This window comes from Caretta caretta, chromosome 5 (assembly GCF_965140235.1).
Source record: "Caretta caretta isolate rCarCar2 chromosome 5, rCarCar1.hap1, whole genome shotgun sequence".
In the NCBI taxonomy this organism is placed as follows: Eukaryota; Metazoa; Chordata; order Testudines; family Cheloniidae; genus Caretta; species Caretta caretta.
The window spans coordinates 1,175,304-1,202,441 of NC_134210.1; the positions used below are offsets into that span (position 1 = coordinate 1,175,304).

The 27,138-nt window shown below is 59.9% G+C and overlaps 1 protein-coding gene across 2 annotated transcripts in view; it reads left to right on the plus strand.

Annotated features, from left to right (window-relative positions):
- Nucleotides 1-6,164: 6,164 nt before the first annotated feature.
- NPR2 (natriuretic peptide receptor 2) overlaps nt 6,165-27,138 on the plus strand; it is a 51,330-nt gene continuing 30,356 nt past the window's right edge. Inside the window, exons 1-2 of one of the 2 annotated variants that reach the window (XM_048834679.2) lie at nt 6,165-6,879; nt 25,667-25,866. In XM_048834679.2, coding sequence (XP_048690636.1) covers nt 6,180-6,879; nt 25,667-25,866 — 900 coding nt within the window. In that variant the 5' untranslated portion in view covers nt 6,165-6,179. Of the gene's footprint in view, nt 6,880-9,658; nt 10,010-25,666; nt 25,867-27,138 lie in introns of those variants that run through there. The other variant, XM_048834680.2, reaches the window with a different exon arrangement.

Genomic DNA, 27,138 nt, shown 5'->3' on the forward strand with positions numbered 1-27,138 from the left:
ACCCGGCTAATCAGCAGGTGCAATGCGGACTTGCACACACCTGTGATCAGAGAGTGGGCACACCAGGGCTGAGCATGTGCATGGAACTGTGCACACCACAGGCCCTGGGCGGAAGGCCAGCTCCGTGCTCGAGGGGCCTGGCATTCTGCGGGGAGTGTCTTTCTCCCTGAGTGTGGTCTCTTCACAGAGACGGGCTGGGGTCTTTGTCCTCTGTGTTGGGAGCTGCAGCAGCCCATCTGCACAGCTCACGCAGGCTCCCAGAGCGGGAGGGAAGTTTGGGGCTGGGGTGCAGAACAGCCCAGCCCCAGCAGGGCAGTACCACAGCTGCCCTGGGGCCAGGCCCAGAACGATCCCCAGCACTTGGCCTGGGCCACTCCATTAATTGCTGCGAGGGGTGCAGAGCAGGGCTAGGGGGCAGAATTAACTGATGAGCCAGGGTGGGGGTTGCTGGCAGGACCGTGGAGGCGCTGGGGGAGCTTGACAGCCAGAGGCCAGGCCAAATGCCACACGCTCCTCATGTGAAGATCTGTGGGGTTGGCTCGTGCGGTTTGACCTTGGGGGCCATGTCCTGCAGCCGGCTGCCCCGGGAGCTGGTGGGCGCCTGGACTTCCCCCAGTGGCCACCAGGTGTCACCTCACGTCAGTAAAGCCACCCCAGCGCTGGCTGGGGACACTGAGGCAGCCCCCAGAGAGGGAGAGGCCTTGCGGGGCGGAGCAGGCCCCGGCCCCCGGGTGCAGCTCTGGGGCAGAGCTGGGGGCTCTGAGTGGGGCCCACTCGTGGCAGCCGACGGCGCGCTGGAAGCGGAGGAGAGTTTGAGGTCTGCCGCAGAGCTCCGCGTTCCCACCCCCGGGGTGCAGGGCGCTCGTAGCTCTGAGACGTGCGTCACTCGGAGAAAAGCTTCGGGTTCCTTCGGGATTGCAGCTGACCAGAGACGTACCACAGCTTCGAAAGGTAACGGTGCCGCGGAAAACACTGCTTTTACCCAGGTGAATTTAAATGAAAGAGGTTCCTGCCCCGTCAAAGCTTTTCTAAACTTGCCCTTTATTCTTTAGTAGCTTGCGTTTAGCACAGAACTGAGCGAGATTCACTTACTGTGTGGTACCGGTCGCTGCCGCCCGACTGGACTTGCGGTTCCCGACGAGGCGTGCGGCCGGCCAGTTTGTATCTCTGCTGCCCAGAACTCCCCGTTTCTGCTGTATGGGGGGGGAGCTCCAGCCAGGCCAATGGGGCTTTGCATCTGTGTGTGTGCGGGGGGGGGGGGGGGGAATCCTGCACCTGCCCTGAGCTTCTAGTTTGTGGGGGACAATGCCCCCTCACCCTCCTCAAATGACACCCATGGTGGGAATGTGCCCACTGGGGCTGGGGCCTCACCCCACGGAGGGCCCTGCCAAACCTGCCACCTCCCTCAGGCCTAATGTCTGTGCCTGGGGCAGGGATGGGGGGAATTACCCCTACCCCACTGGGCACTCTTTCCCCCACCCCACAAGCCACTGCCCACCGCCCCTACTGGGCTCTGTTCCCCCCCCCCAACTAGGCCTTGTCCCCTGTCCACCCCCCCGCATGCCACTGGTCCCTGCCTCCCCCCTCCAACACCATTGTGCCTTGTCCCCTCCCCCCCACATCACAGGCCACTGCCCCCTCCCCCACTGGATCCTGCCCTGCCCCCCACACCATAGGGCCTGCCCCTTTCCTCTGCTGGGCCCTACCCTGCCCCCTACATCACAGGGCCCTGGCCCCACCCCCCTGCCCCTCACACCACCGGACACTGCCCCTGCCAGGCCTCACCTCTGCCTCTGAGCCCTTTTTTCTCCCTGTCTGCTCAGCCCACCCTCGGCCCTTTGTACTTCTGTGTCTGCCTCCCCCTCCCTGGGTCCTATCTGCTCCTGGGAGCTCCGAACCAGGAGCACATAGGACCGCCCTCCCCAGCACCACTGCCAGCTCCTTGTGCGTGGACCAGTGGGCACCGAGGGGTGGCAGGGGATTGGTGCCCCCCGCGCATCAGGCCAGGTGGCTGGGGCCTTTCCCACAGCCCTGCTCCAGGCTGCAGCCCGGGGCCCAGGGGGAGCTGCCTCTGTGGTGGGGTGGGGAGCGGCTCTCACATCTGCTGCCGAGTTTACGAGGGCTGGCGTTGGCGTTGCATGCAGCAGGCCTTGCTCCAGGGCCGGCCCCGCATGCAGCAGGCCTTGCTCCAGGGCCGGCCCAGTGGGACCATGGGGCCTGCCCAGGAATGAGAGGAATGCTGCGTGCAGCGCAAGACAGACACATGCAAACCTGCTCTGTGCTGCGCAGCCCAGGCCAGGCGCTGGGCACCAGCCCCAGCTCCAGGGCCCCAGCCAGACACTCCCGCTCCCCCGGCCCAGCGCGTCCTCTCAGAAACCAGGAGGCTGCACCAGGCAGCCGGACAGGAGGGTGGCCACGGGCACTCTGCGCCCTGCTTGGTGAGGCCACTGGCAGCGCTGCCCATGGTGCCTTTGGGTGCAACCCCCAATGGGCAGGGCCGTTCTGGCCCTTTGCCGCCGGGTGACTCCCGCAGAGCCCACCTGAGCTCGGGCTCTGACCCCTGCTTCTGGAGGGGAGCGAGCGCCCTTCACTCAGAGCCTGTTGGTCCACGTCCCCCCGAGAGCCGCTCCCTGCCTCCCCCCGTCATTTGCCTGGGGAGGGGTGATGCCAGTGGGACGGGGCAAGGCCAGGGGGGCGGGTTACGTAGGACGTCTTGCTGATCTGGGGTTTCCTGGCTCTGCGAGGGAGGCAGCGGGGGGCTCGCAGGGCTCAGCGTCTAGGTGCGCACACTGGGCCACCGTGGGGGCGGTTTGGTGATCACTGGCTCCTCACGCTGGCCTTGGGGCAGAGCTGGTCAGGCAGCCCCAGAGTGACCGTGGCAAGCAGCGACCTCAGCCCCACAGGGCACTTGGCCAAGGGCACCACTCAGCTCTGAACAGGTGACTCACCGGGGGCGAGGCTGGGAGGGGATGGGGGGGGCCAGGAGGGCAGGCTCAGAGGGGGCTGAAGGCAGCGTGTCCAAGGGGGGAGCTGGTGGCACAGGCTGGGAGGGGTTTTGGGGGGGCAGGAGGGCTGGCTCGGAGGGGGCTGAAGGCAGCGTGTCCGAGGGGGGAGCCAGGGGCGAAGCTGGGAGGGGACTAGGAGGGCAGGGTCGGAGGGGGCTGAAGGCAGCGTGTCCGAGGGGGGAGCTGGTGGCACAGGCTGGGAGGGAATTTGGGGGCCAGGAGGGCAGGCTCGGAGGGGGTTGAAGGCAGCGTGTCCGAGGGGGGAGCCAGGGGTGAGGCTGGGAGGGGATTTGGGGGGGCCAGGAGGGCAGGCTCAGAGGCGTCTGAAGGCAGCGTGTCTGAGGGGGGAGCCAGGGGTGAGGCTGGGAGGGGATTGGGGGGGCAGGAGGGCAGGCTCGGAGGCCTCTGAAGGCAGCGTGTCCGAGGGGGGAGCCGGTGGCACAGGGTGGGAGGGGATTTTGGGGGGCAGGAGGGCAGGGTCAGAGGGGGCTGAAGGCAGTGTGTCCGAGGGGGGAGCCGGTAGCAAAGACTGGGAGGGGTTTTGGGGAGCAGACTCCAAAGCAGCTCCAGGCGTTTGGAACCTCACATGCTACACTTTACAGAGCTCATCAAATCCTTCCCATGCAAATGTCTGGCAATAGCCAGGCGGATCCGCTCGTGCTCAGCTTTCGGCAGAGACCAGTGGAGTTCCCAGCAGCTGCTCAGACGGGCAGAAGAGCCCTGCCTGGGCATGTCACGATGCTCTCAACAGAAGGGCCCATGCAGCGGAGCCAGGGGCTCGTCCCTCAGCCACCCTCCCACGCTACAGCTGCTGTGCAAGGAGACAGGAGCCACAGCTGCGGTTCCCAGATGTTGCCCGCACTGGTGCTACAGAGGACACCCAGGGCACTGTCTGGAGTCGTTCCCCAGGGAGCTGTGCTGAGCACGGGCTCCCCACTTGCTCTGCGCCATGCAGCCGGACCAAATTCCCACCAGCAGCCGTGGAGTCCACACGCCGGAGTGTGCCACATTGCCAGGCCCGAGGCTGCAGTCTGCTGAGAAAACAGCCTTAGCAGGACCCTGAGTGGCATAGGCCCAGGCCTGTCCTGGGGAGAGCAGCTCCTCTGCCCCGCAACTCAGGTTTCGGAACCCCGTCCCATCCACACCCCCAACGCTCTCGAGCGCTCGCACAGATGGTACCATGAGGCCTCCTGCTCCACGTGTGTGAAGAGCAGAGCTTGGGTCCGCTCAACTCCGCTCCAACAGCAAAGCTTGGTCTAGTTTGCCAGCTGAGAGCCCCTCTGTGACAAAGCGGGACTGTTCTTAATGTTTTCTCCGAATACTGTAGGGGTGCCTCAGTTTCCCGTATGCATCTCTTAAGTATCTAGGTGGTGGGATAAGGGTGTGAGATTGTTGCAGAGCCCTAGGCAGGTGTGCAGGAGTCTGGACACAGAGAATGGCCGACACCCTGTTTCCTGGCAACTGATGGCCTGGGCCCTTCCCCCCTGCAAAGGTGCCAACTGAAGGTGTTGGAGAACAGAGACCTGGTGGCCTCCTGGCCCAGGAAAGAGACAAAAGCCAGAGGAGTGGCTGGAGAGTTTCAGTTTGGAGCTGGCTGGGGAAAGAGAGGGAGGCCCTCACCCCCCCATGGTGGACCTGCCTGAGGGGTCCTGTTCTCTGCACCTGCAAGCTCTGTGTTAGACCATGTTCCTGTCGTCTAATAAACCTTCTGTTTTACTGGCTGGCTGAGAGTCACGTCTCACTGCGGAGTTGGGGGGCAGGACCCTCTGGCTTCCCCAGGACCCCGCCTGAGCGGACTCGCTGTGGGAAGCGCACGGAGGGGCGGAGGAGGCTGAATGCTCCGAGGTCAGACCCAGGAAGGTGGAAGCCGGGTGAGCTGTGTGCCCTGCAGACAGGCTGCTCCCAGAGAGGAGACTTCCCCAGAGTCCTGCCTGGCTTCATGGGGAGCAGTTCCAGAGCATCGCCCAGGGACTCCGTGACACCCTCCCATGCCACTGCCATAATCTTTGTGTAATCTCCCCACCACCACCCCATGCTCTGGCTCCAGTCCTGTGCCAGGGCCCTGTATAACTCCATGGCACAGCGGCTCCCCCACCTGGGGGCATTGCTGGAGGCAGGGGTTATGTGGAGGGGCCAGCGGCCTGCAGCTGGTTGGCAGCTCGGGTGGCTGCGGTTCTGCTGTGGAAGGACCATCCAAGGGCCTGACACAGTCTGGGGAGCTGCTCGGCTGGAGCACAGGGTAGGGGAAGGCGCCACCTTCCCTGGGCCTGTGGAGGCAGGGATGGGGGGGCATTGGTGGAAGCCATGGGGGGGGTGTAATGTGGAGGGGGGCATAGTCCTGCTGCCTGCAAGGGGGATACTTGTGATGGTGGCTTGATGCAGAGGCTCATCCCTGAGGACCACAGCTCATGTCACCCCCCTGTCCCGCAGTGGGGGGTCCTGCTGGGGACAGGGTGCCCTGCTGGGGACGGGGTGCCCCCAGCTTCTAGGAGAGGCAGCCCAGCCCGGAGAGGAGGAGAGCCCCTTTCAGCTCCCCAGGACGTTGACTCTTGTCCCTAAGGATGGCGGAGCACTGTGAGCTTCCACCGCGGAGCCTTGAGTGAATGCGCTTCCTCCCCCGCGGCTGCCTGCCCGGCCGCAGCGCTGGGGCGCCCCGGGCGCGCTCCAGGATTCGGTGCGCGAGCAGCGCCCCGGGACCGTGGGGCCAGCGCGCGAGGCGCACACGGGCTGCACCCCCCAGCTCGGCGCCGGCCTGCGGGGGGTCGGGGCTGGCCGGGGGGGCGCCCAGCTCTCGCGCCGGCCCCCGGCTCCCCCGGCGAGCAGCAGCGGCCGGGGCCGCGGGGCCGCTGATCCGCTTCCAGGCCCGAGCAGCGCCCCGGCCCCGGCCCCGGCCCGCGCGCAGCCCGGGGGCCCGGCGGGGTCGCGCGGGGCTGGCGGCGGCAGGGGGCGCTGGGCTGGCTCCGCGGCGGCGGGCTCTGTGCAGTCACGTCCGGAGGGAGGCGCAGGGCAGCGGGGGCCGGGGGCGGGGGCCGGGGGGCGGAGGCGGCCGCTCCCGGGGAGCCGGGCGCATTCGGAGGCAGCGAGCGGCGGCAGCAGGGAGCCGCCGGCCGGGGCTGGGCAGGGGGCCGCGCAGCGGGGCGGAGCGGAGCGGGGCCGGGCCGGGCCGGGCCCCCCATGGCGCCGCGGCTGCTGCTGCTCCTGGCCGCGCTGCGGGCCGCCGGGCGCGCCGAGCCCGAGGGCGCGAACCGCAGCCTGAGCCTGGCCGTGGTGCTGCCCGAGCGCAACGTGAGCTACGCGTGGGCCTGGCCGCGCGTGGGCCCCGCCATCCGCCTGGCGCTCGAGGCGCTGGAGCGCGGCGACCCCCCGCTGCTGCCCGGCCCGCTCGCCGTCCGCCTCCACTTCAGGAGCTCGGAGCTGGAGGGCGCCTGCTCCGAGTACGTGGCGCCCCTCAACGCCGTGGACCTGAAGCTCTACCACGACCCCGACGTGCTCCTGGGGCCGGGCTGCGTCTACGCGGCCGCCTCGGTGGGGCGCTTCGCCTCGCACTGGCGCCTGCCGCTCATCACGGCCGGGGCGGTGGCCACCGGCTTCAGCCACAAGCGCGGCCACTACGGCACCACGGTGCGCACCGGGCCCTCGGCGCCGCAGCTGGGCGCCTTCGTCTCGCAGCTCCACGCGCACTTCAACTGGAGCGCCCGCGCCGCGCTGCTCTACGCCGACCACAAGACCGACGACCGGCCCTACTACTTCACCATCGAGGGCGTGTACCAGGAGCTGCAGGAGGCGCTCAACCTCACCGTGCGGTACCACATCTACGCGCCCGACGAGGGCGGCGCGGACGCGGCCATCCACTTCATCCGGGCCAGCGGGCGCGGTGAGTGCGCGGGGGCGCAGCGGCCGGGGTGCGCGGGGAGGGCGGGGCGCAGCGGCCCGGGTGCGCGGGGAGGGCGGGGCGCAGCGGCCGGGGGCGCGGGGCTCTGCGCGGGGCGGGGCGCACTGGGGGGGTCCTTCCCCCTTTTGCTCTCTGGGTGGGCACCGAGGGCGCGCGCAGCCCTTTGGAAATTGGGCTCAGTGCCCGCGCGGGAGGTACCGCCGGGCGCGCTGGAGCATCAGCGGAGCAGGAGGCATCGCCGCGCCCCGAGGAGTCTCGGTACCAGCCCGGGGTTCCGCCCGGTGCCCAGCCACCGGCCACGCCTTGGTCTCCTCCACGCTCCAAGGCACCTGCCCCAGCGCCGTCCCCGCCCCGGCACAGGGCACAACCGCTGGAGGCAGCCCCTGCCCGGCCCGCTGCGAGGGGCAGTCCCGGTCCGGCGCAGCCCCCGCCGCCCCCAGCCCAGGAGCACCAGCCGCCCAGCTCTCCTCGGCCCCGGGTTGGACCCAGCCTGCCCGGCGCTGTGGCCGTCCGGCGGTCTCGGGGGGCAAAAGCGGTCGAGCCGCAGGGGGGCGAGGAGCCGCGGAGCGGGGAGCCGGGGCAGGCGCTTGCTGCTCCCAGCCTGGAGCGTGGGCGGCTCAGCTCTGGGGGGCCCTGCGGCGGGGGACGCAGCGGCTCCGGCCGAAGTGTAAAGGGAGCTGCGGGGTGGGGCGGGGCCAGCAGGAGCCGGGAGAGACCGCAGTGGCTCCTGGGCTGAGCCCTGTGCCCAGGCAGGGGGGTGAGACCAGCCAGAGGGGAACGGACTAGCCGGGAGCCCTCAGCCCCGGGCTGCGCCCTACAGGAACCGCACCCCTCCGGCACAGCCCCACCCCCCCATAGGCTTTGTAGGCCTGGCTCCGGTGTGGGTTCCTGGGCTGGCTCCGGGGCACTGGGTGGGACTTGATTATTATTTGGGATAGCAGCACTTAGGCCCCGGTCGAGACGGGGGCCCCGTCTGGGCCGGGCGCTGCCCGGGTCCCGGCCGAGACGGGGGCCCCGTCTGGGCCGGGCGCCGCGCTGATGCAGAGCGAGAGGCAAGCAGAGGGGAGGGGGCAGCCCAGTAGTGGCAAAGGACATTCTAGCGCCGTGCGGGGGGTGGGGTTTGGCCTGGGCAGAGCTTGGGGAAGGCAACGTGGGCTAAACCCCTGGCAGGAGCGGCAGAGCAGTGCCAATCTCTGAGCTGCCGTGCGCCCTTTGGGCCAGGCTGGGCAGTGTCACCTTCTCCGGCCCCAGCACAGTCCCCAGGAGGGGCAGCTGCAAGGGAGCAGAGCGCGGAGCTGGAACCAAGTGCGTGACTTTTCCCGGCAGATGGACGGAGCTGGGATTCCAGGCCCGGGTGATGGGGGAGGGGGCTGGGGGCTGCGCCAGCCTGCTGATGGATTGATAAAGCTGCCGCCGGCCTGGGGAGGTGGCCCTGGGAGAGCGGCTATATTGGGAGCAGGAGGAAATGGAGAGGATTACAGAGCAGCTGGAGCCCAAGGGCAGCCTGAGGCTGGTTCATTATTGATGAGAAGGGGTTATTGATTCCGGAGGCAGCTGCTCGGCTGCTGGCTAATGGATCCTAAGATGCTGTGTCATTAAGAAGGGCAGGGAGTCGGGATGCTGGAGCCGGCGCGGCTGGTGGGCACTCCGCTCTGCTCCCAGGAAGCCTGGCCACAGCAGGAGTGGGGCCTGGGGCAGTCGGTGCTTCGCACTGGCTCCTGTCCCAGGTGCTGAGCCTGGGGTGCCCCCTGTGCTGCCCCACACTCATGCTGGGGCAGGTGGGTGCAGGCCCAGGCTGGAGACGCAGTTCTGGCCTCAGTTCTTGCTGCTGAGCGTTAGGAACTGGGAGGTGCAGTGACCTGGCCCTTGGGGGGGCTTTGCATCCCTGTTAAGAGTGAGGGGACCCGGCCCCTGAACTTAGCCAAGGGTCTGAATGCTGGGCCCCCAGGGCCCAACGCTCAGATCAGGGAGGGGTCAGTGACTCGGCCCTCACACCAGCGCCAGGGCTGTGTGACTGACAGTGGGCAGTTGGGCCAGGCCAGAGGAGGGGCCTTAGGGGTGGTCCAGTGGCCAGGGCACTCGCCAGGTGCTGGAGACCCCTGCTAAGTCCCTGCTCCAGGGATGGGTTAGTTATTTATAGGGGTGGCAGCGACTGACTGGCCCCATTGCTCGGGGTGCGGAAACTCCACAGCCAGGTCTCCTCTGCTCATCGTGCTCTGGGTGCGCGGCGTCTCCCACGTCCCAGGTGAACGTCCTAAGCACTGCACTAGGGGCTAGAAGGGAGCTCCCGCTCTGCCCCACTCGTTGTGGGGCCAGCAGGCCTCAGCTTGGGCTGAAGGCCTGAGACCAACCTGAGAAGCGCTGGGCTGAGACGGAAGGTGGGCCTTAGGCCGGAGCTAGTGGATCCCTGCCTGGGAGCGATGCTGGAACCAGGACCCTGCGCCCTCCTGGCTCCTTCCAGCTCCCAGCCCTGTGCCAGAGCCTGGCGTCTCCCCTGCCCCGCAGCCGCCTCGCCTCTGCTGCCCTGCTCCAGCCCCCGGTGCGGCCCCCGCGTGGGCGTGGGCATGCCTGTGTGCCGGGCTTGGCCTGCGGCACCCTGTGACATTCCTGCCGCAGCCTCCTCCACCGGCCTGCTCGCGGGCTGGGGGAAGCCCTGGCTGCTCCCCGCCTCTGGCCCCCCTGCTGGGGCAAGGGGCCCCCTTGGGGAGGGGATTTCAGCTGGCGGGCCGGGGGCTGTGGGCAATGCTCCGGCCTGGCTGGGGAGAGCAGCCTGGCTGTCCCCTTCCTGTCCGGGGAGGCGCCGGCAGGGCAGCCGCTCTGTTTCCAATTAGCGCCGGAATCCAGGGACCTGCACATTCCTGCCGCTGCCGCAAACCCAAACATGTTTTCACCCCGCTTGGAGCCTGGTGGCTTTGGCCAGGGATCCTCGGCTGTGCCAGGCTCTGCCCCATGTGGGTGTCGGGGCTCCTGGCCCCAGGGCCGGGGCTGAGCCAAGGGGCACAGCTCAGAGCAGGCTTCCCCCAGAAGTTTTCTGCCCCGTCCAGAGGAGCCCGCAGAGCAGCCGGGGCCAGTTTTGAAGCCTGTCCCCCATCAAAGGCAGGCCCGGGGCCGGGTGAGGCACTGTCGGGGGCAGAGGGGCTGGTCTGGGGGATAAGAGGAAGAGAGGCAGGTGGGGGCTGAGTTCTGGAGATGCCAGAGCAGGGGATGGGGGGCAGGTGCGAGGCTGGAGCAGTGGGAAAGGGCAGGTCCCTACTTTGCTACTTGCTGGGGTCGGCCTGGTACGTGGGGCTGGCTGGAGGCCTGCAAGGGGAGCAGTGCCCAGCATGTGGGGGGTTGGCGAAGGGGTTTGACTGGAGGTCTGTCTGGGGGTGGCTGGCACATGGGTCTCACTGAGGATGTCTGTGGGGCTGGTTGGATTCTATGGGAGCTAGCTAGAGGTGTGGGGGGCTGGCTGGATGGCTGGGGGCATGCAGGGGGGCTGGCTTGGGACACGCAGGGATGGGGAGGGGCTAGCTGGTTGGGGGTCACATTCATGTATATCATTTTTTCTCCTGTAAGATCATACAAGTCTCTGCAAGGGGTCCCCCTCATCCCCCACCCTAGGGATTGAACCCCCCTGCCGGCCACCCTAGAAATGGCACTTTCATTCTCCATGGGCACTTAGCAAAGGGGGGACAGGCAGGGCCATAAGCTCTGGTCCGGGTGTGCCGAGAGAGAGGAGCTGGGTGAGGGGCAGGGCGGGGGGAGGGTTATGAACCCTGGGGACGAGTGTCCAAGGGCTGAGGTGGGTTCTCCCCCAGTGACCGTTTTTTCACTCAGGATGGGATGGGTTGCAAAGAGATCTGCTCCTGGTGCCTCCGTCCCGCGGCCTACGGGGGTCAGACCAGGGGGACACAGGGGGGCTGCCCTTGGAGCGGCTGACCCTGGGAAGGCGCTGTGGGGGGATGTCCATGTTCTGGCTCCTGGCTAGTGCGACATGCAGCAACAGGCCTGTCGCGCTCGGGCACCATCGGCTCTCGGGCCGCAGCCTGAGGTGGGGAGAGGGAGAGGGGGTGTGCGGGGGTGGGTGCATGCGGGGGTGTGCGGGGGTGGGTGCATGCGGGGGTGTGCGCGAGAGGGTGTGCGGGGCTGGGTGCATGCGGGGGTGTGCGCGTGAGGGTGCGCGCGGGGGTGGGTGCACGCGGGGGTGGGTGCACGCGGGGGTGGGTGCACGCGGGGGTGGGTGCACGTGGGGGTGTGCGCGTGAGGGTGCATGCGGGGGTGTGCGGGTGGGTGCATGCGGGGGTGTGCGCGAGAGGGTGCACGGGTGGGTGCGCGGGTGGGTGCATGCGGGGGTGTGCGGGGCTGGGTGCATGCGGGGGTGTGCGCGAGAGGGTGTGCGGCTGGGTGCATGCGGGGCTGGGTGCATGCGGGGGTGTGCGCGTGAGGGTGCGCGCGGGTGGGTGCATGCGGGGGTGTGCGGGGCTGGGTGCATGCGGGGGTGTGCGCGAGAGGGTGTGCGGGGGTGGGTGCATGCGGGGGTGTGCGCGAGAGGGTGTGCGGGGGTGGGTGCACGTGTGGGGGTGCACGTGTGGGGGTGCGCGTGGGGGTGCGCGAGAGGGTGTGCGGGGCTGGGTGCATGCGGGGGTGCGCGCGTGGGTGTGCGCGAGAGGGTGTGCGGGGCTGGGTGCATGCGGGGGTGTGCGCGAGAGGGTGTGCGGGGGTGGGTGCATGCGGGGGTGTGCGCGAGAGGGTGTGCGGGGCTGGGTGCATGCGGGGGTGCGCGCGTGGGGGTGCGCGTGGGGGTGCGCGAGAGGGTGTGCGGGGCTGGGTGCATGCGGGGGTGTGCGCGAGAGGGTGCGCGGGGCTGGGTGCATGCGGGGGTGTGCGCGAGAGGGTGCGCGGGGCTGGGTGCATGCGGAGGTGCGTGTGGGTAGGCGCATGCGGGGCTGTTTCCGCACTGCTGGAAAGGTGTGTTCCTACCTCGAGTTCCATTCGCGGTGCTGACTCGGCTCCGTGGCATTTAACCGGGCCCAGCAGCCTAGTTACACCCTGTGGGGCAGCCTGGGCTAGAACTCGGCGAGCCACGGGTCATGTCTGCCCTGCTTTTGTGACCGAGTTAGGAGCCTTTTTTGCAGTGAAGAGGCACGTTGAGTGACAGCCCAGGTGGGGGGTTGTGGGTGTCAGTGGGGGGGGTGAGGGGCTGGGTGGACCGGGTGCCAGGGGAGAAGGAGCCAGGTGAACTTCCCATTCTTCCCCAGTGACCTGCCTGTCCCCCACCCCCGTCCCCTCACCTTCCCTCCCTCTGTTGGCCCCCAGCTAGCTTGTGGGTGGGGGCAGGGCTGGTCCAGGGATCCCCAGTGCCGTGAGGGCCGTGCACTGGGGAGATCAGGGCATGGAGGCGAGCAGGTTCGGGACACTGGACTCCGTCCGGGGCAGCCCTGAATGTAGTGTGGGACGGGGTCAGGTTCAGCACTCTCACCGACAGGCCGAGTTCTCCGCTGTCCCCATCCTCTGGGGAGCGGGATTCCCAAGCTGGACCCATCCCATGATGGGCTCCTGGCGCCCTGTGCTGAGTGTGGGGCTGCCCCTGCAGAGCTGAGACAGTTTATCCACTGCTCCCCATAGGGATTTCCTTACACACCCCTGAATTTCCCCAATCCCCCCCACCCCCCAGTTTTGTGAACTAGTTACATTCAGTGTTGCCAATTTAGTGATTGTTTGGAAATTTGAATTGAAATGGAAACATTAATACACACTTTAAAGCATATACAGTGTATGATAAAATACGCGTATCTGAAAAAGTATCACAGATTTGAAAAGTATGAACATAGACTAGCTTCCTTATACAGCTGTTGTTTTTTATGACAATGTCAGTGATATTGACCAACCTAATAATTTCAAATGACGATTTGTAAGCAAAGTCTAAATGAGTTCTCTCTGACGGGTTGGGTCACAGAACCCCCCTCGGGACCTGCCACCTGGGACTACCTCTGAGCCCGTTTTCCCTGGCAGCTTGGGACTCCGGAACCCTTGCCTGGTTTGAGCCAGACACGCCAGCCTGCTACAAACACAGACTCAGGTCTGAACCACGTCCCCCAAAAGCTGCAGGCTTAACTGAAAACAGCTTAAGGGGTGTTCCTGTCTCCAGCACTCAGATACCCAACTCCCAATGGGGTCCAAACCCCAAATAAATCCGTTTTACCCTGTATAAAGCTTATACAGGGTAAACGTATAAATTGTTCGCTCTCTGTAACGCTGATAGAGAGAGATGCACAGCTGACCGCCCCTCCCCCCCGGTATTAATACATACTCTGGGTTAATTAATAAGTAAAAAGTGATTTTATTAAATACACAAAGTAGGATTTAAGTGGTTCCGAGTAATAACAGACAGAACAAAGTGAATTACCAAGCAAAATAAAATAAAACACACAAGTCTAAGCCTAATACAGTAAGAAATCTGAATACAGATAAAATGTCACCCGCAGAGATGTTTCAATAAGCTTCTAACACAGACTGGACGCCTTCCTAGTCTGGGCCCAATCCTTTTCCCTGGTACAGTCTTTGTTCCAGCTCAGGTGGTAGCTAGGGGATTTCTCATGACTGCCGCCCCCTTTGTTCTGTTCCACCCCCTTATATAGCTTTGGCACAAGGTGGGAATCCTTTTTCCCTCTCTGGGTCCCCACCCCTCCTTCTAAATGGAAAAGCACCAGCTTAAAGATGGATTCCAGTTCAGCTGACATGATCACATCACTGTAAGACTTCATTACCCACTTGCCAGCACAAGTAAAGACTTACAAGTAAACAGAGCCATCAAAATTCCAAACCACCATTAATGGCCCATACTTTGCATCGTTACAATAGGCCCCCAGAGTTATACTTCATATTTCTAGTTTCAGATACAAGAATGATACATACATACAACTAGGATGACCACACTCAGTAGATTATAAGCTTTGTAATGATTCCTTACAAGAGACCTTTTGCATGAAGTATATTCAAGTTACATCATATTCACACTCATTAGCATATTTTCATAAAATCATATAGAGTGCAATGTCACACTCTCCCGGACAGCTAGTGATGAGCTGGGGGCTGGGGGGAAAGGCTTCAGGACCAGATTGTATTTACATTCACACCTCATCTACTGAGGTATCCAGCAAACAGAGCTGCCTTGCCCAAGTGATAGATTTTGGCTGGAGCTGGGTTACAAATCACTTGAATGCGGGGGGAGGTGGGTGGGAATGAAATGTTGTTGTTCTTATTGTCTGAGTAAAGGGCAGTAGAGCTGTACTTCACCTGTGCTGACTGAGGGCATCGAGAGAGAGAGCGAGAGGGTGGGGACAGGTGTTTTGCTTGATGGTCTGCCTGAGACACAAGTACGATTTGACCTGCCCCTCTCCACTGTTTAAAGACAGAGCTGATCAGGCTCCATAGAGAGTCTTTTGTTGTGTTCAGTGACCCCTACAGCTGAAGTCACTGATAATCAGGTCTAAGCGCTTAGACCTGCTGTGGGACAGTGTTTCTGTGGCAGAGACGGCCCAGCCTGCACTCGCAGCGAGGTTCCCCCACTGAGAGCTCGGCTGAAATCACTGAGAGCCGGTGGAACCTCAAGAGACCGACTCGCAGAGGTCACAGAGGCAGGTGGCAGCCGAAGGTGACGGCGCAGGGCCATTGGCAACAGAGCGATGGAGTGAACGGTGGCACAACGAACAGCAGTGGCCAGAGCGACCAGTGAGCAGCTGGAGGAACGAGCAAGGTGCCTTCTTGCCCCCACCTGGGAGATGAACTCACGTGAAAGCACCTCTGAACTCTGAGTCTCCACTGACCAAGGACAACAGCGGTGAGTGGGGTGCGGTGGAGGGAAAAGTGAGGGGCACATTAAATAAACATTTGTTTGTTGGACTATATTTTAGTGACTTTGCTCCAGAATACTAGATTTGTGACTGGGAATGGAAACTTATATACATATGTTTCCTAGGAGGCCAAGATTTTTAAAATACATTATTTGCCAAGGTTGTTATCTCACATTGTTGCTATCTTGAGAGGTCATTATGTTGGGGAGTTTCTGTACTAAACATTTTTATTATTATAATTATTTTTTACATAAGAATGACCACACTGGGTCAGATCAACTGTCCATATAGCCCAATATCCTGTCTGCCGACAGTGGTCAAGGCCAGGTGCCCCAGAGGGAATGACCAGAACAGGGCAATCATCAAGCGACCCATCCCCTGTCGCCCATTCCAAGCTTCTGGCACACAGGCGAGGGACACTCAGAGCATGGTGTTGCATCCGTCCCCATCCTGCCTAATAGCCACTGATGGACCTATTCTCCAGAATTTATCTAGTTCCTTTTTTAATCCTGTTATAGTTTTGGGCTTCACAGCATCCCCTGGCAAGGAGGTCCACAGGTTGACTTTATGTTGTGTGCAGAAATACTTTTGGGTTTTTTTTTAAAACCTGCTGCCATTTAATTTCATTGGGTGACTGCTAGTTCTTGTGTTATGTGAAGGATTAAATAACATTTCCTTATTCATTTTCTTCACACCAGTCAAGATTTTATAGACCTCTATCATATCCCCCCTTAGTCATCTCTTTTCTAAACTGAAAATTCCTAGTCATTTTAATCTCTCCTCCTGTGTCATGCCCCTAATCATTTTCGTTACCCCTCTCTGTACCTTTTCCAATTCCAGTATACCTTTTTTGGGATGGGGTGACCAGATTTGCATGCAGTATTCAAGGTGTAGGCGTTCCATGGGTTTATATAGCGGCAACATGATATTTTCTGTCTTATTATCGCTCCCTTTCTTAATGATTCCCAACATTCTGTTTGCTTTGTTGACTGCCCCTGCATATTGAGTGGATGTTTTCAAGAACAATGACTCCAAGATCTTTCTTGAGTGGTAACAGCTAATTTAGATGCTGTCACTTGCTATGGCTAGTTGGGATGATGGTTTCCAATGTGCATTACTTTGCATTGATCAACACGGAATTTCACCTGCCATTTTGTTGCCCAGTCACCCAGTTTTGTGAGATCCCTTTGTAACTGTTCGCAGTCTGCTTTGGACTTAACTATCTTGAATAGTTTTGTATCATCTGCAATTTTTGCCACCTCACTGTTTACCCCTTTTCCCAGATCATTTATGAGTATGTTGAATAGGACTGGGCCCAGTACCGACCCCTCAGGGACACCACTATTTACCTCTCTCCATTCTGAAAACTGATAATTTATTCCTACCCTTTGTTTCCTATCTTTTAATCCATGAGAGGACTTCCCTCTTATCCCATGATGGCTTACTTTTCAAAAGTCAATTTAAATTAAATAAATTTTTAAAAAAATTATATTTGTTTTATAAATCTAGAACTGTTATGTGTTTTGGTGTATTTTGCGTTACCCTTATGTTAAATTTGCATTATCCTAACAAAACATTTACTTTATTCATATTTCTTTTATATGTTGCAGGTCAAAGTGAAAATGAAAAGACAAAAAACAATGCAACAATTTTTCCACTCAAAGGCCTCAAAAACCAACTAAGGTGAAGAACACGTCAAGAACCAAGAACATATCAACATGTCGTCTGAAGGTTCAAGTGGTGTATCTACATCCGACCAGCCTGAAGCACGAATACAGCTACCTACTGAAGAAACAGTGTCTCCAAAACCTAAAGGCATTTCCTGATGTTTGTCGGTCAAAGTGTTCCCATTTATTGAAGTTACAAAAGATGGCTACTGGTGCACCTCTTGCAAAGAAGCTTACGAAGAAGGAAAGCTTCCCAATGCTATAATTGGTAAAAGTGGAGGAGCTTGGTTTGTCAGACTGATCAGCAAAGCAAATGCTGACAAACTATGTGGAAAGGCTGCAAAACACCATGCCTGTGGAGTGCATCAACATGCAGAAAGCCTCATAAGCCCAGTTTCAAAGGCAATTTTAGAAGTACTTAATGAGGTTGGTAAGAATGCTGGAGACACAACACAGTTCATGCGAACAAACATGGCCGTGGCATCCTACTTTCCATTTAAGCAAGAGATGCCACACGCTACAAACCGGAGGCCAATGTTAAGTGCATGGTCACTTGTTCATCCTGGAGTTGAACAACTGGTTCCGAACAAGACCAGCAAATGCTCACTGTCTTTCTGCAGGAAACTCAACGGACTGGCTAGATGCATGCGGTGCAACAGTGAAAGACTCAACAGTTGAAAAAGTGAAGAACTCTCTCACCACATTCAAAAAATTGAGAGGAGACTTCCCCAGAGTCCTGCCTGGCTTTGTAGGGAGCAGTTCCAGAGCATCGCCCGGGGACTCCGTGACGGGCATCAAGTATTAAGTCATTGTGTACGTTATCTTGATGTCAGTGATAGGCCAGTAGATGCGTTTCTAGATGTTCAAGTTATAGAAGACACATCGGCTGCATCTGTGACAACCCACATCCTTAGAAGAATTAAATGCTTGTCAATTGGACCCCAAACAGATGGCTGCTTGTGCATTTGATGGAGCCGCAAACTTCTCTGGAAGACATGGGGAGCACAAGCTTTGCTCAGAGAAAAGTGTAGCCCTAGTCTCTCCTATACACACTGCAGAGGCCATCTACTCCAACTAGCGCTAGGACGAGCTGAAGAATCTTCAAAAGACATTAAAAAAGCTATAAATTTAATGTCTTCATTATATTCTTTTTTCAGTAAGAGTCCAAAAAGACTGAATATCTTGGAAACAAATAGAAGATACACTGGGACTGAAGTTCAAATTAGTCCAACCTGGGAAAACCTGCTGGCTTTCTCATGAGCGATCTTTGACTGTTGTCTTAAAATTACTCCAGCCGTTATTACTGGCTTTGGAAAGTCCTACCAAGGTGGGATGGATCTAAGTAGTGAGGCTGGTGGATTACTTTTGCTACTACGTTCAGAGAAGACTATCACCATTCTCTCTCTCGTAAGTCTACTGTGGAAACCACTTGGATCATTAAAAAATGCCATCCGGGCATCTGCTACAACAGTAGTAGATCTTTGTCCAGCAACAGAAGCTACATTTGGATCAATCCGAGAGCTATCCATTGAAAACGTACTGGAAGAAGGAAAGACTTCAGTCCAGAAGTTGACTAATGAAGGCTTTTATATTGAATCTTTAAGTGAAAAGGACAAGAAGTGTTTAAGACAACTGAAAAAGTATACAGACTTGATTCTTAAAAATCTACAACAGCGACCTCTAGATTCTACTCAACCTCTACGTAGCTTTTACAGATCCCTGTCCTATAAAACACTGACAGCTGAGGGGAGTGAGGCACAAGCAGCCATGGGGCTGCCGTATGCTCCAGAGAGAATAGAGAATTTGAACACAGAGTGGAATATCATACGACGAATGAATGAAGATTTGACTTCAACTTCTTTTTTATCATCGCTCGTGGCTTAGCCCGATCGTTGTGCTCTGTTTCTTGGGAGGAAAGAAGTCGGAATTCCTCTCTTGCTACTCCCAGTCACAGCAGCCACAGCTGAGCGTTCTTTTGCCTCATTGAATCAAATTTTGTGTTCAGAAAGAAGTCGCCTCCTGCCTGATCCTGTGACTGAACTAATGAGCCTATCAGCTGAAGGACTGGAAGTACCGGACACACGAGAAGCCACCGAAGATGAACGCATTGCATTCAAGAAGTTCATTAACAGAGTTGTGCAAAATTATTACAAGAAACCAAGAAGGATGCAGATGTCGTGCTTCATAAAAGGCTTGAGTAGCCAACTTTAATTTGTGTGATGATTTTAAAACGTGGGTTAAATCTAATGAAATGGTCATGAACATTTTTCAGTTTTTACTATCATGCCATACAGCCACCTTCACCCTCACGGTCTCAGCCCTCTGCGGCCTTGACACCTCCTCCCCGGTAAATTCAAACCCTCCCCCAGTTTCAATTCCTGGGGAAAACACTGGCTCCCCAGACATTGATCTGTCTCTGCTGGGAGGTTCCCTGGCAGGCGGTGGGGGCCGCTCAGGGCAGGGGTGGCGCCATATTGGCTGAGTGAAGGGTCTTGCCCCGTCCAGCAAGGGCAGTGGCCCTGACCAGGCACCAGCCCCTTCACCTCTGCTGCTCGCAATAGTCTAACTAGCCTCGTTGGCACTGCAAGTAACACACCCAGCATCAGCCACACAGCACTGGGCCAGGTGGGCAGGGGCCTGGTGCGGCTACGCAGAGGGTTATGCCTTCCTCTGGCGCAGCAGTTCTCAACCAGGTGTCCGGGGCCGCCAAGATAAACCAGAGAGCAAGGCCGGTGTTAGACTCACTGGGGCTCAGGACAGAAAGCCGAAGCCCGAGCCCCGCCACCCAGGCCTGAAGCCGAAGCCTGAGCATCTTAGCTCTGCAGGGGTCCCAGGCAATTGCCCTGCTTGGTACCCCTAGCACCGGCCCCGGCGTTTAGCAATTGTTGGGCCACAGGCAGGCCGGGCACTTTGTATCACATGTTGCGGGGGAGGGATAGCTCAGTGGTTTGAGCATTGGCCTGCTAAACCCAGGGTTGTGAGTTCAATCCTTGAGGGGGCCATTTAGGGATCTGGGGCAAAAATTGGCGATTGGTCCTGCTTTGAGCAGGGAGGTTGGACTAGATGACCTCCTGAGGTCCCTTCCAACCCTGATATTCTGTGATTCTAAAAAGGTTGTAAACGCCTGGGCTACGGCATCAGACACTGGCGGGCCGAGTCGTCCAGGGCCTGGCACGGTCTGTGTTCCCAAGCGTCCAGGGCTGCAGTGCTGCCCTGCTCGGAGGCCACTCGTGCTACACGGGCGCCGAACACAGCGAACGAGCACCAGGAGCACCGAGCGCTGGGGGGTCGAGGGAGGAGCCCCCAGCTCCTGGCTGCAGACAGCCCTGGAGAGCTGGGGAGATCCGGCCCTGGGGCGCTCTAGGCTGAGGGTGCCAGGAGAGGGGCTGGGCTGGGGAGGAGACATGCTGGTGCGTTGGGACTGGCCGGCTCTTGTCAGGGCCCAGTTCACTCTCCCCTCAGCCCTGGCTGCGTCTCTCCCCCTGACCAGTCACAGAGCCTCTGTCTGCGTGCCCGGCACAGGCAGCTGGGAGCCACCGGCTCTCTGGGGAACCAGCTAATGGGGGCTGGGGCTGGGGTGCAGCCGGCTGGTCCCTGTGCGGTGAGTGGATTAGCCGGGGAAGGCCTGGCTCAGCCAGCCACAGGCTGCTGGGAAGGCGTTGGCAACGACCCCCAACTGGAGATGTGACTCGCCTTGGTGGGAGGTGGAGGGGCTGTCCCGGGGGGGCGGTGACGCTCATTGGGGGGGCTGACCTGGGGAGTGATTCAGGGGCACGTAGGGGCCGTTCCGGGGGGTGACTGTCACGGAGTCTCAGTGAGAACGGCTCTGGACGAAGTTAGACGACTCTGGGGCAGCGTCTCAGGGCACCCTCACCAGGGCAAGGAGCCTGCTCGGCTTCGGCACCTCCTGGGTCTGACCTTGGAGCGTTCAGCCCCCTGCTTGCCCCGGGAGCTCCCCGCAGTGAGTCCCCCTGGGGAGCTTCACCCCCCCAAAGGGCTCTGGCCCCCACTCCGCAGCCAGCAGTGACCCAGCCAGCATGTGACACAGACGGTTATTAGGTGTGGGGATATCACGGTGTCCCCGGGCGATGCTCTGGAACTGCTCCCCATGAAGCCAGGCAGGACTCTGGGGCAGTCGCCTTTCTGTGAGCAGCCTGTCTGCAGGACACACAGCTCACCCGGCTTCCCCCTTCCTGGGTCTGACCTCGGAGCATTCAGCCTCCTCTGCCCCTCCGTCCGCTTCCCACAGCGAGTCCGCTCAGGCGGGGTCCTGGGGAAGCCAGAGGGTCCTGCCCCCCAACTTCACAGTCAGACGGGACTCTGAGCCAGCCAGTAAAACAGAAGGTTTATTAGATGACAGGAACATGGTCTAACACAGAGCTTGTAGGTGCAGAGAATGGGACCCCTCAGCTGGGTCCATTTTGGGGGGCAGTGAACCAGACAACCCCGTCTGCACTTCACTCCATGTCCCAGCCAGCCCCAAACTGAAACTCCCTCCAGCCCCTCCTCCTCTGGGCTTTGTCCCTTTCCCGGCCAGGAAGTCACCTGATTCCTTTGTTCTCCAACCCTTTAGCTCTCACCTTGCAGGAAGTTGCCAGGAAACAGGGTGTTGGCCATTCTCTGTGTCCAGACCCCTGCACACACCTGCCCTCTAGGGCTCTGCAAGGATCATACACCCTTATCCCACCACCTAGATACTTTAGATCTGCATAGGGGAAACTGAGGCACCCTCACAATATTCAGAGGAAACATTAAGAACAGTCCCACTTCATTACAGGGGAACCCAGCATAGAGCAGAGCTTGTTCCTGGTTTCTGAACTAACATTCAGCAAAGTCCATCTTGGGGGGGCTCCAGAGCCCGGGGCTCCCCCATCCTCCCTGAGTCCCAAAACAGGAGACTGACCAGCTTGCAGGAGTCCAGCCTCTGTCAGGCCCAGCTGCCCCCCTCCGGGCATTGTCTCTTTCCTGGGCAAACAGCAGGTCACCTCACTTGGCCTCCACCTCTCTCTTTGTTCTCTAACATCTCCAGCTGATTCTTGCAGGGGCCTGCTCTGGCCATCAGTTGGCAGGATACAGGTTGTCAGCCATTCTCTGTCTCAGGCAGCCAGTCGGTGTCACACTTGCCCTCTAGGGGCCTCTGCAATGATCACACACCCTTGGCGCACCACCTATGTACTTGAGTAACACATAGGGGAAACTGAGGCACACACAGTATTCAGACAAAACATTAAGAACATTACCACTGCGTCATAGACTCATTGGGGGATTGTGTGTGATAGAGTTGCCAACTTTCCAGTTAGAATCATAGAATATCAGGGTTGGAAGGGACCTCAGGAGGTCATCTAGTCCAACCCCCTGCTCAAAGCAGGACCGATCCCCAACTAAATCATCCCAGCCAGGGCTTTGTCAAGCCTGACCTTAAAAACCTCTCAGGAAGGAGATTCCACCACCTCCCTAGGTAACCCCTTCCAGCACTTCACCACCCTCCCAGTGAAAAAGTTTTTCCTAATCTCCAACCTAAACCTCCCCCACTGCAACTTGAGACCTTCACTCCTTGTTCTGTCATCTGCTACCATTGAGAACAGTCTAGAGCCGTCCTCTTTGGCACCCCCTTTCAGGTAGTTGAAAGCAGCTATCAAATCCCCCCTCATTCTTCCCTTCTGCAGACTAAACAATCCCAGTTCCCTCAGCCTCTCCTCATAACTCATGTGTTCCAGCCCCCTCATCATTTTTGTTGCCCTCTGCTGGAGTCTTTCCAATTTTTCCACATCCTTCTTGAAGTGTGGGGCCCAAAACTGGACACAGTACTCCAGATGAGGCCTCACCAATATCGAATAGAGGGGAACGATCACGTCCCTCGATCTGCTGGCAATGCCCCTACTTATGCAGCCCAAAATGCCATTGGCCTTCTTGGCAACAAGGGCACACTGCTGACTCCTATCCAGCTTCTCGTCCACTGTCACCCCTAGGTCCTTTTCCGCAGAACTGCTGCCGAGCCATTTGGTCCCTAGTCTGTAGCGGTGCATGGAAACCGGACACCCTGCTTTGACCCATCTCCCTGAGGCCTTGCCCCCACTCACTCCTCTCCCCTCCAATCGAAACAAAAACACCTAAACCCCAAAGGAGGAATCACTGCAGGAAATTGTGTGTTTCCTACCCCCTCTTCCAATCTTAACCCTTATCACATGTTCTGAGGAAAGGGGGTGGTGAAGCTTCGCTGTAATACTTATCTTGGTATTTGTCAGGGTACTCTGGGAAGTGTCAAGGAGTTGCTCACTCCTACTGCTTTAAGTACCATCACTTGTGCTGTGCGCAAGACGAGGGATGAGCCTGCTGCCAGAACAACCCTTCAGCAGGGAACCGTTGGGATGCTGAGAGTTACTACACAAGGGCGGTGCGGCCTGAGATATAAACACAGGAAATGCATTTCAGCAACGGACACCTGCTCTGATTCCCCCTCTCCCCTCTGTACGACGAGAGCAAAACAGGGACTTTTGCTGGCTGCGTGTTCGTTTTGGCTGAGAAGTTCGTTCTTGCCCCCTCCTCTATCCAGAGAGCCAGCACCTGAGCCCCACCTTCCGCGAGCTCACATTGAGAGCAGGTGACGCGGCCCTCTCTACAGAGCTCTCTGCGCTGTGCAGAGAAAAGGTCCACAGCTCAACCAGGCAAGTCCTGGAATAACCCCGACGGGGCAGCGGGTGTTTAGGACCCTCTTTAAGACACATCATTGAGGGAAGAATGTGGGGAGAAGGGGAGATACTGACTCAACTGAGCTAAACCTCAGCGCCCTCCCCAAAAAAGATTCCCAAAAAAGTCAAAGACCCTTAAATAAACTCCAATACTGACATGACCCCCCCGCCCCCTCCCCCCGCACACACGTACACACCAGAGGCGAGGAAACAACACATAGTAATTCCAGGGTGTTGGGATCGGGTGGGGGGGGACACTGTGGTATCTGTGGTGGTCCTGGGGAATGAGTGGCAGGGGAGCTGGCTCTAGGTCCTGCGCAGGGATGGGGGAGGGCTGCGTGCCCAGGAAGGGGGATGAGGCTCGGAGCCAAGCCGGCCCCATTGTGGGAGCGGGTCACACAGGGGTTTTGCCGCCGCAGGGGATGGCTGGGGACAGGGCAGCTGCAGGCTCTGTGTGCAGGGTGTCGGCAGTGCGGTGAAACACTGCCAAGGGGTAGGTGCAGCCCCCCTGCCCGAGGGAGCAGGGATCTCCTTCCCTGTGAGCTGCCCTGGGCTGGGGGCACTCTGCCCCAGCCACTCACCCATGCAAGGTGGGAGCGGGCAGCAGTGCAGCAGGGGCGCTGATGTGGGGGGCGGGGGCGGGTTTGCGAAGGGCAGCGGGGCAGGAGCAGGGTGGGGAGCCTGGGCGGCCCATCCCTGGCGCTGCTGCCCCTGCTCCCACTGCTGGAGGAGGCGGGAATGGAGACTCCCGCGCGGGCACACGCTGGGAGGAGCAAAGTGGGGGGCATGGCCCCTTGCTGCCCCCGCTGCCAGCTCTGTGCCCGATCCCCTCACAGCGCCTCCCTGCCCGCCTGCTTGGCCCCAACGGTCCTGGCGCCCCTGCAGGACTTTGGGTGTCCGGTCAGTGCTTCTGACTGGACACTGTCAGGTGCCCTTTTTGACTGAACTTTCCGGTTGAAAAAGGGGGCACCTGGCAACCCTGGCTGTGTGGAGGGGTGGTTCTTGTTGGGGAGGAGATTGGGGTGTGGAGGAGCTGTCATGGGGGGATGGCTCATTGGGGAGGTTGGGATGTGGAGGGGCTATCTCAGGAGGGTGACTTGTTGGGGGTGGGGTTGAGGTGCAAATGTGCTGTCCCGGGGGGTGACTCCCTGGGGGGAGTGACTTGTTGGGGGGGAGGGTTGGGGTGCAGAAGTGCCGTCCAGATGGGGATGATGGAGCATTGAGGGTTTTTTGTGGGAGTGAAGTCGCCTTAAATAGAAAGGTAGACTGGGAACTTTCCATGTCCCCAGCTCCCCCCACAAGGAGAAAGGAGGGACATTGAAAATGGATCAAAGGAAACTCTTTTTCACACGGTGTGTAATTAACCTGTGGAACTCACTGCCACAGGATTTAATTGAGGCCAAACTTTTAACAAGTTTCAAAGGGGATTGGCCATTCCTGAGCATTACAGCAATAGTCAGGGTGCAGTTAATGCTAACAGGGAGGGAGATTAAACGTTGTTCTCAGGGCTTGAAGCAATCTCTAACTATTAGAGACCAGGGTGGGACCTGAGGTGGGGTACATAATCCCACACCTGCGACTGTGGGGTTGTTGCGCCTTCCTCTGGAGTATCTAGCACTGCCCATGGTCGGGGCCCTGGGCTGATGGGTGCCGGTTCAGTCCTGTCTGGCAGTGCCCATGTGCCTGCGAACCTGTCCACGTGGTGGGGGTGGGCTCTGGGTACGTTCCTCTGCTGATCTGGTGTGAGCGCTGCATCGGCCCTGAGCCTCCTGCACTGCCCTTCCGTCAGGCTGGACCGTCAGGGCTCGGGGCCCTGCATCACACTGGGACCAGTCCCCCAGCTCTGCGCAGGCTCCCAGCTTTTCCTGCCCAAGACGGCTCTGAGTGTTCCCAGGGGGCCCGCAGCCCTGAGCTGCACGGCAGGTCCCAGCTGGCCAGCCTCGGGAGAGCCCAGGCCTGGGGCTGTGAGCAGGGGCATGTGGTTGTGCTGTGCATTGTGACTGAAGCTTATGCTCTCCGCCTGTCTCTGCCCTCCAGCGACTGACACAGCCTGTCCCCCATTCTCCACCTGTCTCTGCCCCACAATGACTGACACTTCCTGTCCCCCCTCTTCCACCTGTCTCTGCCCCTCAGTGACTGACACCTCATCACCCCCATTCTCCGCCTGTCTCTGCCCCGCAGCGACTGACACAGCCTGTCCCCCCTCCTCCACCTGTCTCTGCCCTGCAGCGACTGACACCTCATCACCCCCATTCTCCGCCTGTCTCTGCCCCGCAGCGACTGACACAGCCTGTCCCCCCTCCTCCACCTGTCTCTGCCCTGCAGCGACTGACACCTCATCACCCCCATTCTCTGCCTGTCTCTGCCCCGCAGCGACTGACACAGCCTGTCCCCCCTCCTCCACCTGTCTCTGCCCTGCAGCGACTGACACCTCATCACCCCCATTCTCCGCCTGTCTCTGCCCCGCAGCGACTGACACAGCCTGTCCCCCTCCTCTGCAGCAAACTGACACTGCCCCTTCCCTCCCCTCTCTTCCCCACAGTGACTGACGCTGCCCCTGTGTTTCCCACCCCCACAGTCATCTACATCTGCGGCCCCCTGGAGATGTTGCACCGGATTATGAGGCTGGCCCAGCGGGAGAGCCTGACTAATGGCGACTATGTCTTCTTCTACGTGGACGTGTTTGGGGAGAGCCTGCGTGCCAATGCCGCTCGCGACGCCTTGAAACCCTGGCAGAACAGACAGAGTCAGGACGTGGGCCTGCGTCAGGCCTTCCAGGTACCCCCCGGGGCTGGGGCTTGGCTTGGGCCTGTCCCACGCCAGTCCCTGCAGAGCGACCCTCCAGGGTGCCAGCCCCCAGGCAGTCCCACAGCCTCCAAGACTCCAGCCCTGGGCCTGTGGGTGCACACGGTCCCTGTCTCCCTCTGCCTCCAGAGCAACCCTGCACTGCTCAGCCTCTGCTTTCCCCTTCTCAGGGCTTCTTAAAGGAGCACCACCCGGTCCGAAGAGAATGAAGCATTCCCCGCCTAGGATCCCATTGCCCCTGCCCCTCCAGCCCCAGCTCAGCGTGTCTCCTCATGAGCTCAACGAGCAGGCTTTCAGATAGAACGCTAGGCAGCCCTCCTCCCAGCTGCAGCCGGCACAGTCCTGCCCCCCAGCACCTCCCGCCTGGAGTGGGTTTTCTCCGCAGGCCTCCCCCTCAGCGGCTGACTCAGGGCCCTGCAGGAGCCGCCTCGGGCCACGTCTACGCTACAGACAGTGGCTGGCGCCCGGTTCGCGGCAGGACGCCGCTGCACTTGGTGCGTCGCTCCTGCAGGCACCTGCTGGGGTCCCGGCGCTGTGGCCATGCTCAGGGCAGCGCTCCGTGGGTAGGTGTCCCAGCGCGAACTCGCATCGTCCGGCATCACGCTGGCTTTTGGGGAAGGGTGGTGGTGCTGGTCAGTGGGAAATCAGTTTGCAGTTGGAAAATGCACAGCGCAGGCCATTGTCCTGCGAGCCCCCAGGGCCATTAATCGTCTCCTGTTAGGCAGGACCGTGGCTCCTGGCAGCGTGTAGGACGTAGTGGCTGGATTTGCAGCTGTGGGGTTCCCGAACAGTGGTGGAGCAATAGACGGCGCGTATCGCTGTATTTTGGCCCCAGACGACCTTGCCACAGAGCACATCAGCAGAAAGGGCTGGTGCACCCCCAGGGACACTTCACCGGCATCAGCGTTGGCTGGTCAGGGGAGGTGCGTGACGTGCACATGGGACGTGCACATCTTTAGAAGATAGCGCTGCTCAGAAAGCTGCAGGCAGGGACTTTCTTTCCCGACCAGGGGATCATCTCTGGTGATGCTGAAATGCCGGTAGTGATCCTGGGGACCCAGACTACCCCTTACTCCTCTGGCTCAGGAAGCCGTACACCGGCCCCCTGGACAGCACCGAGGAAAGATGCGCCAGTGGAATGTGCTTTTGGTTAAGTGAAGAGACGCTGCTGGTGTTTGCTCACAAGATTGGATCTCAGTGAGAAAAACATCCCAATGGTTAGAGCTGTCTGTTGTGTCCTGCAGA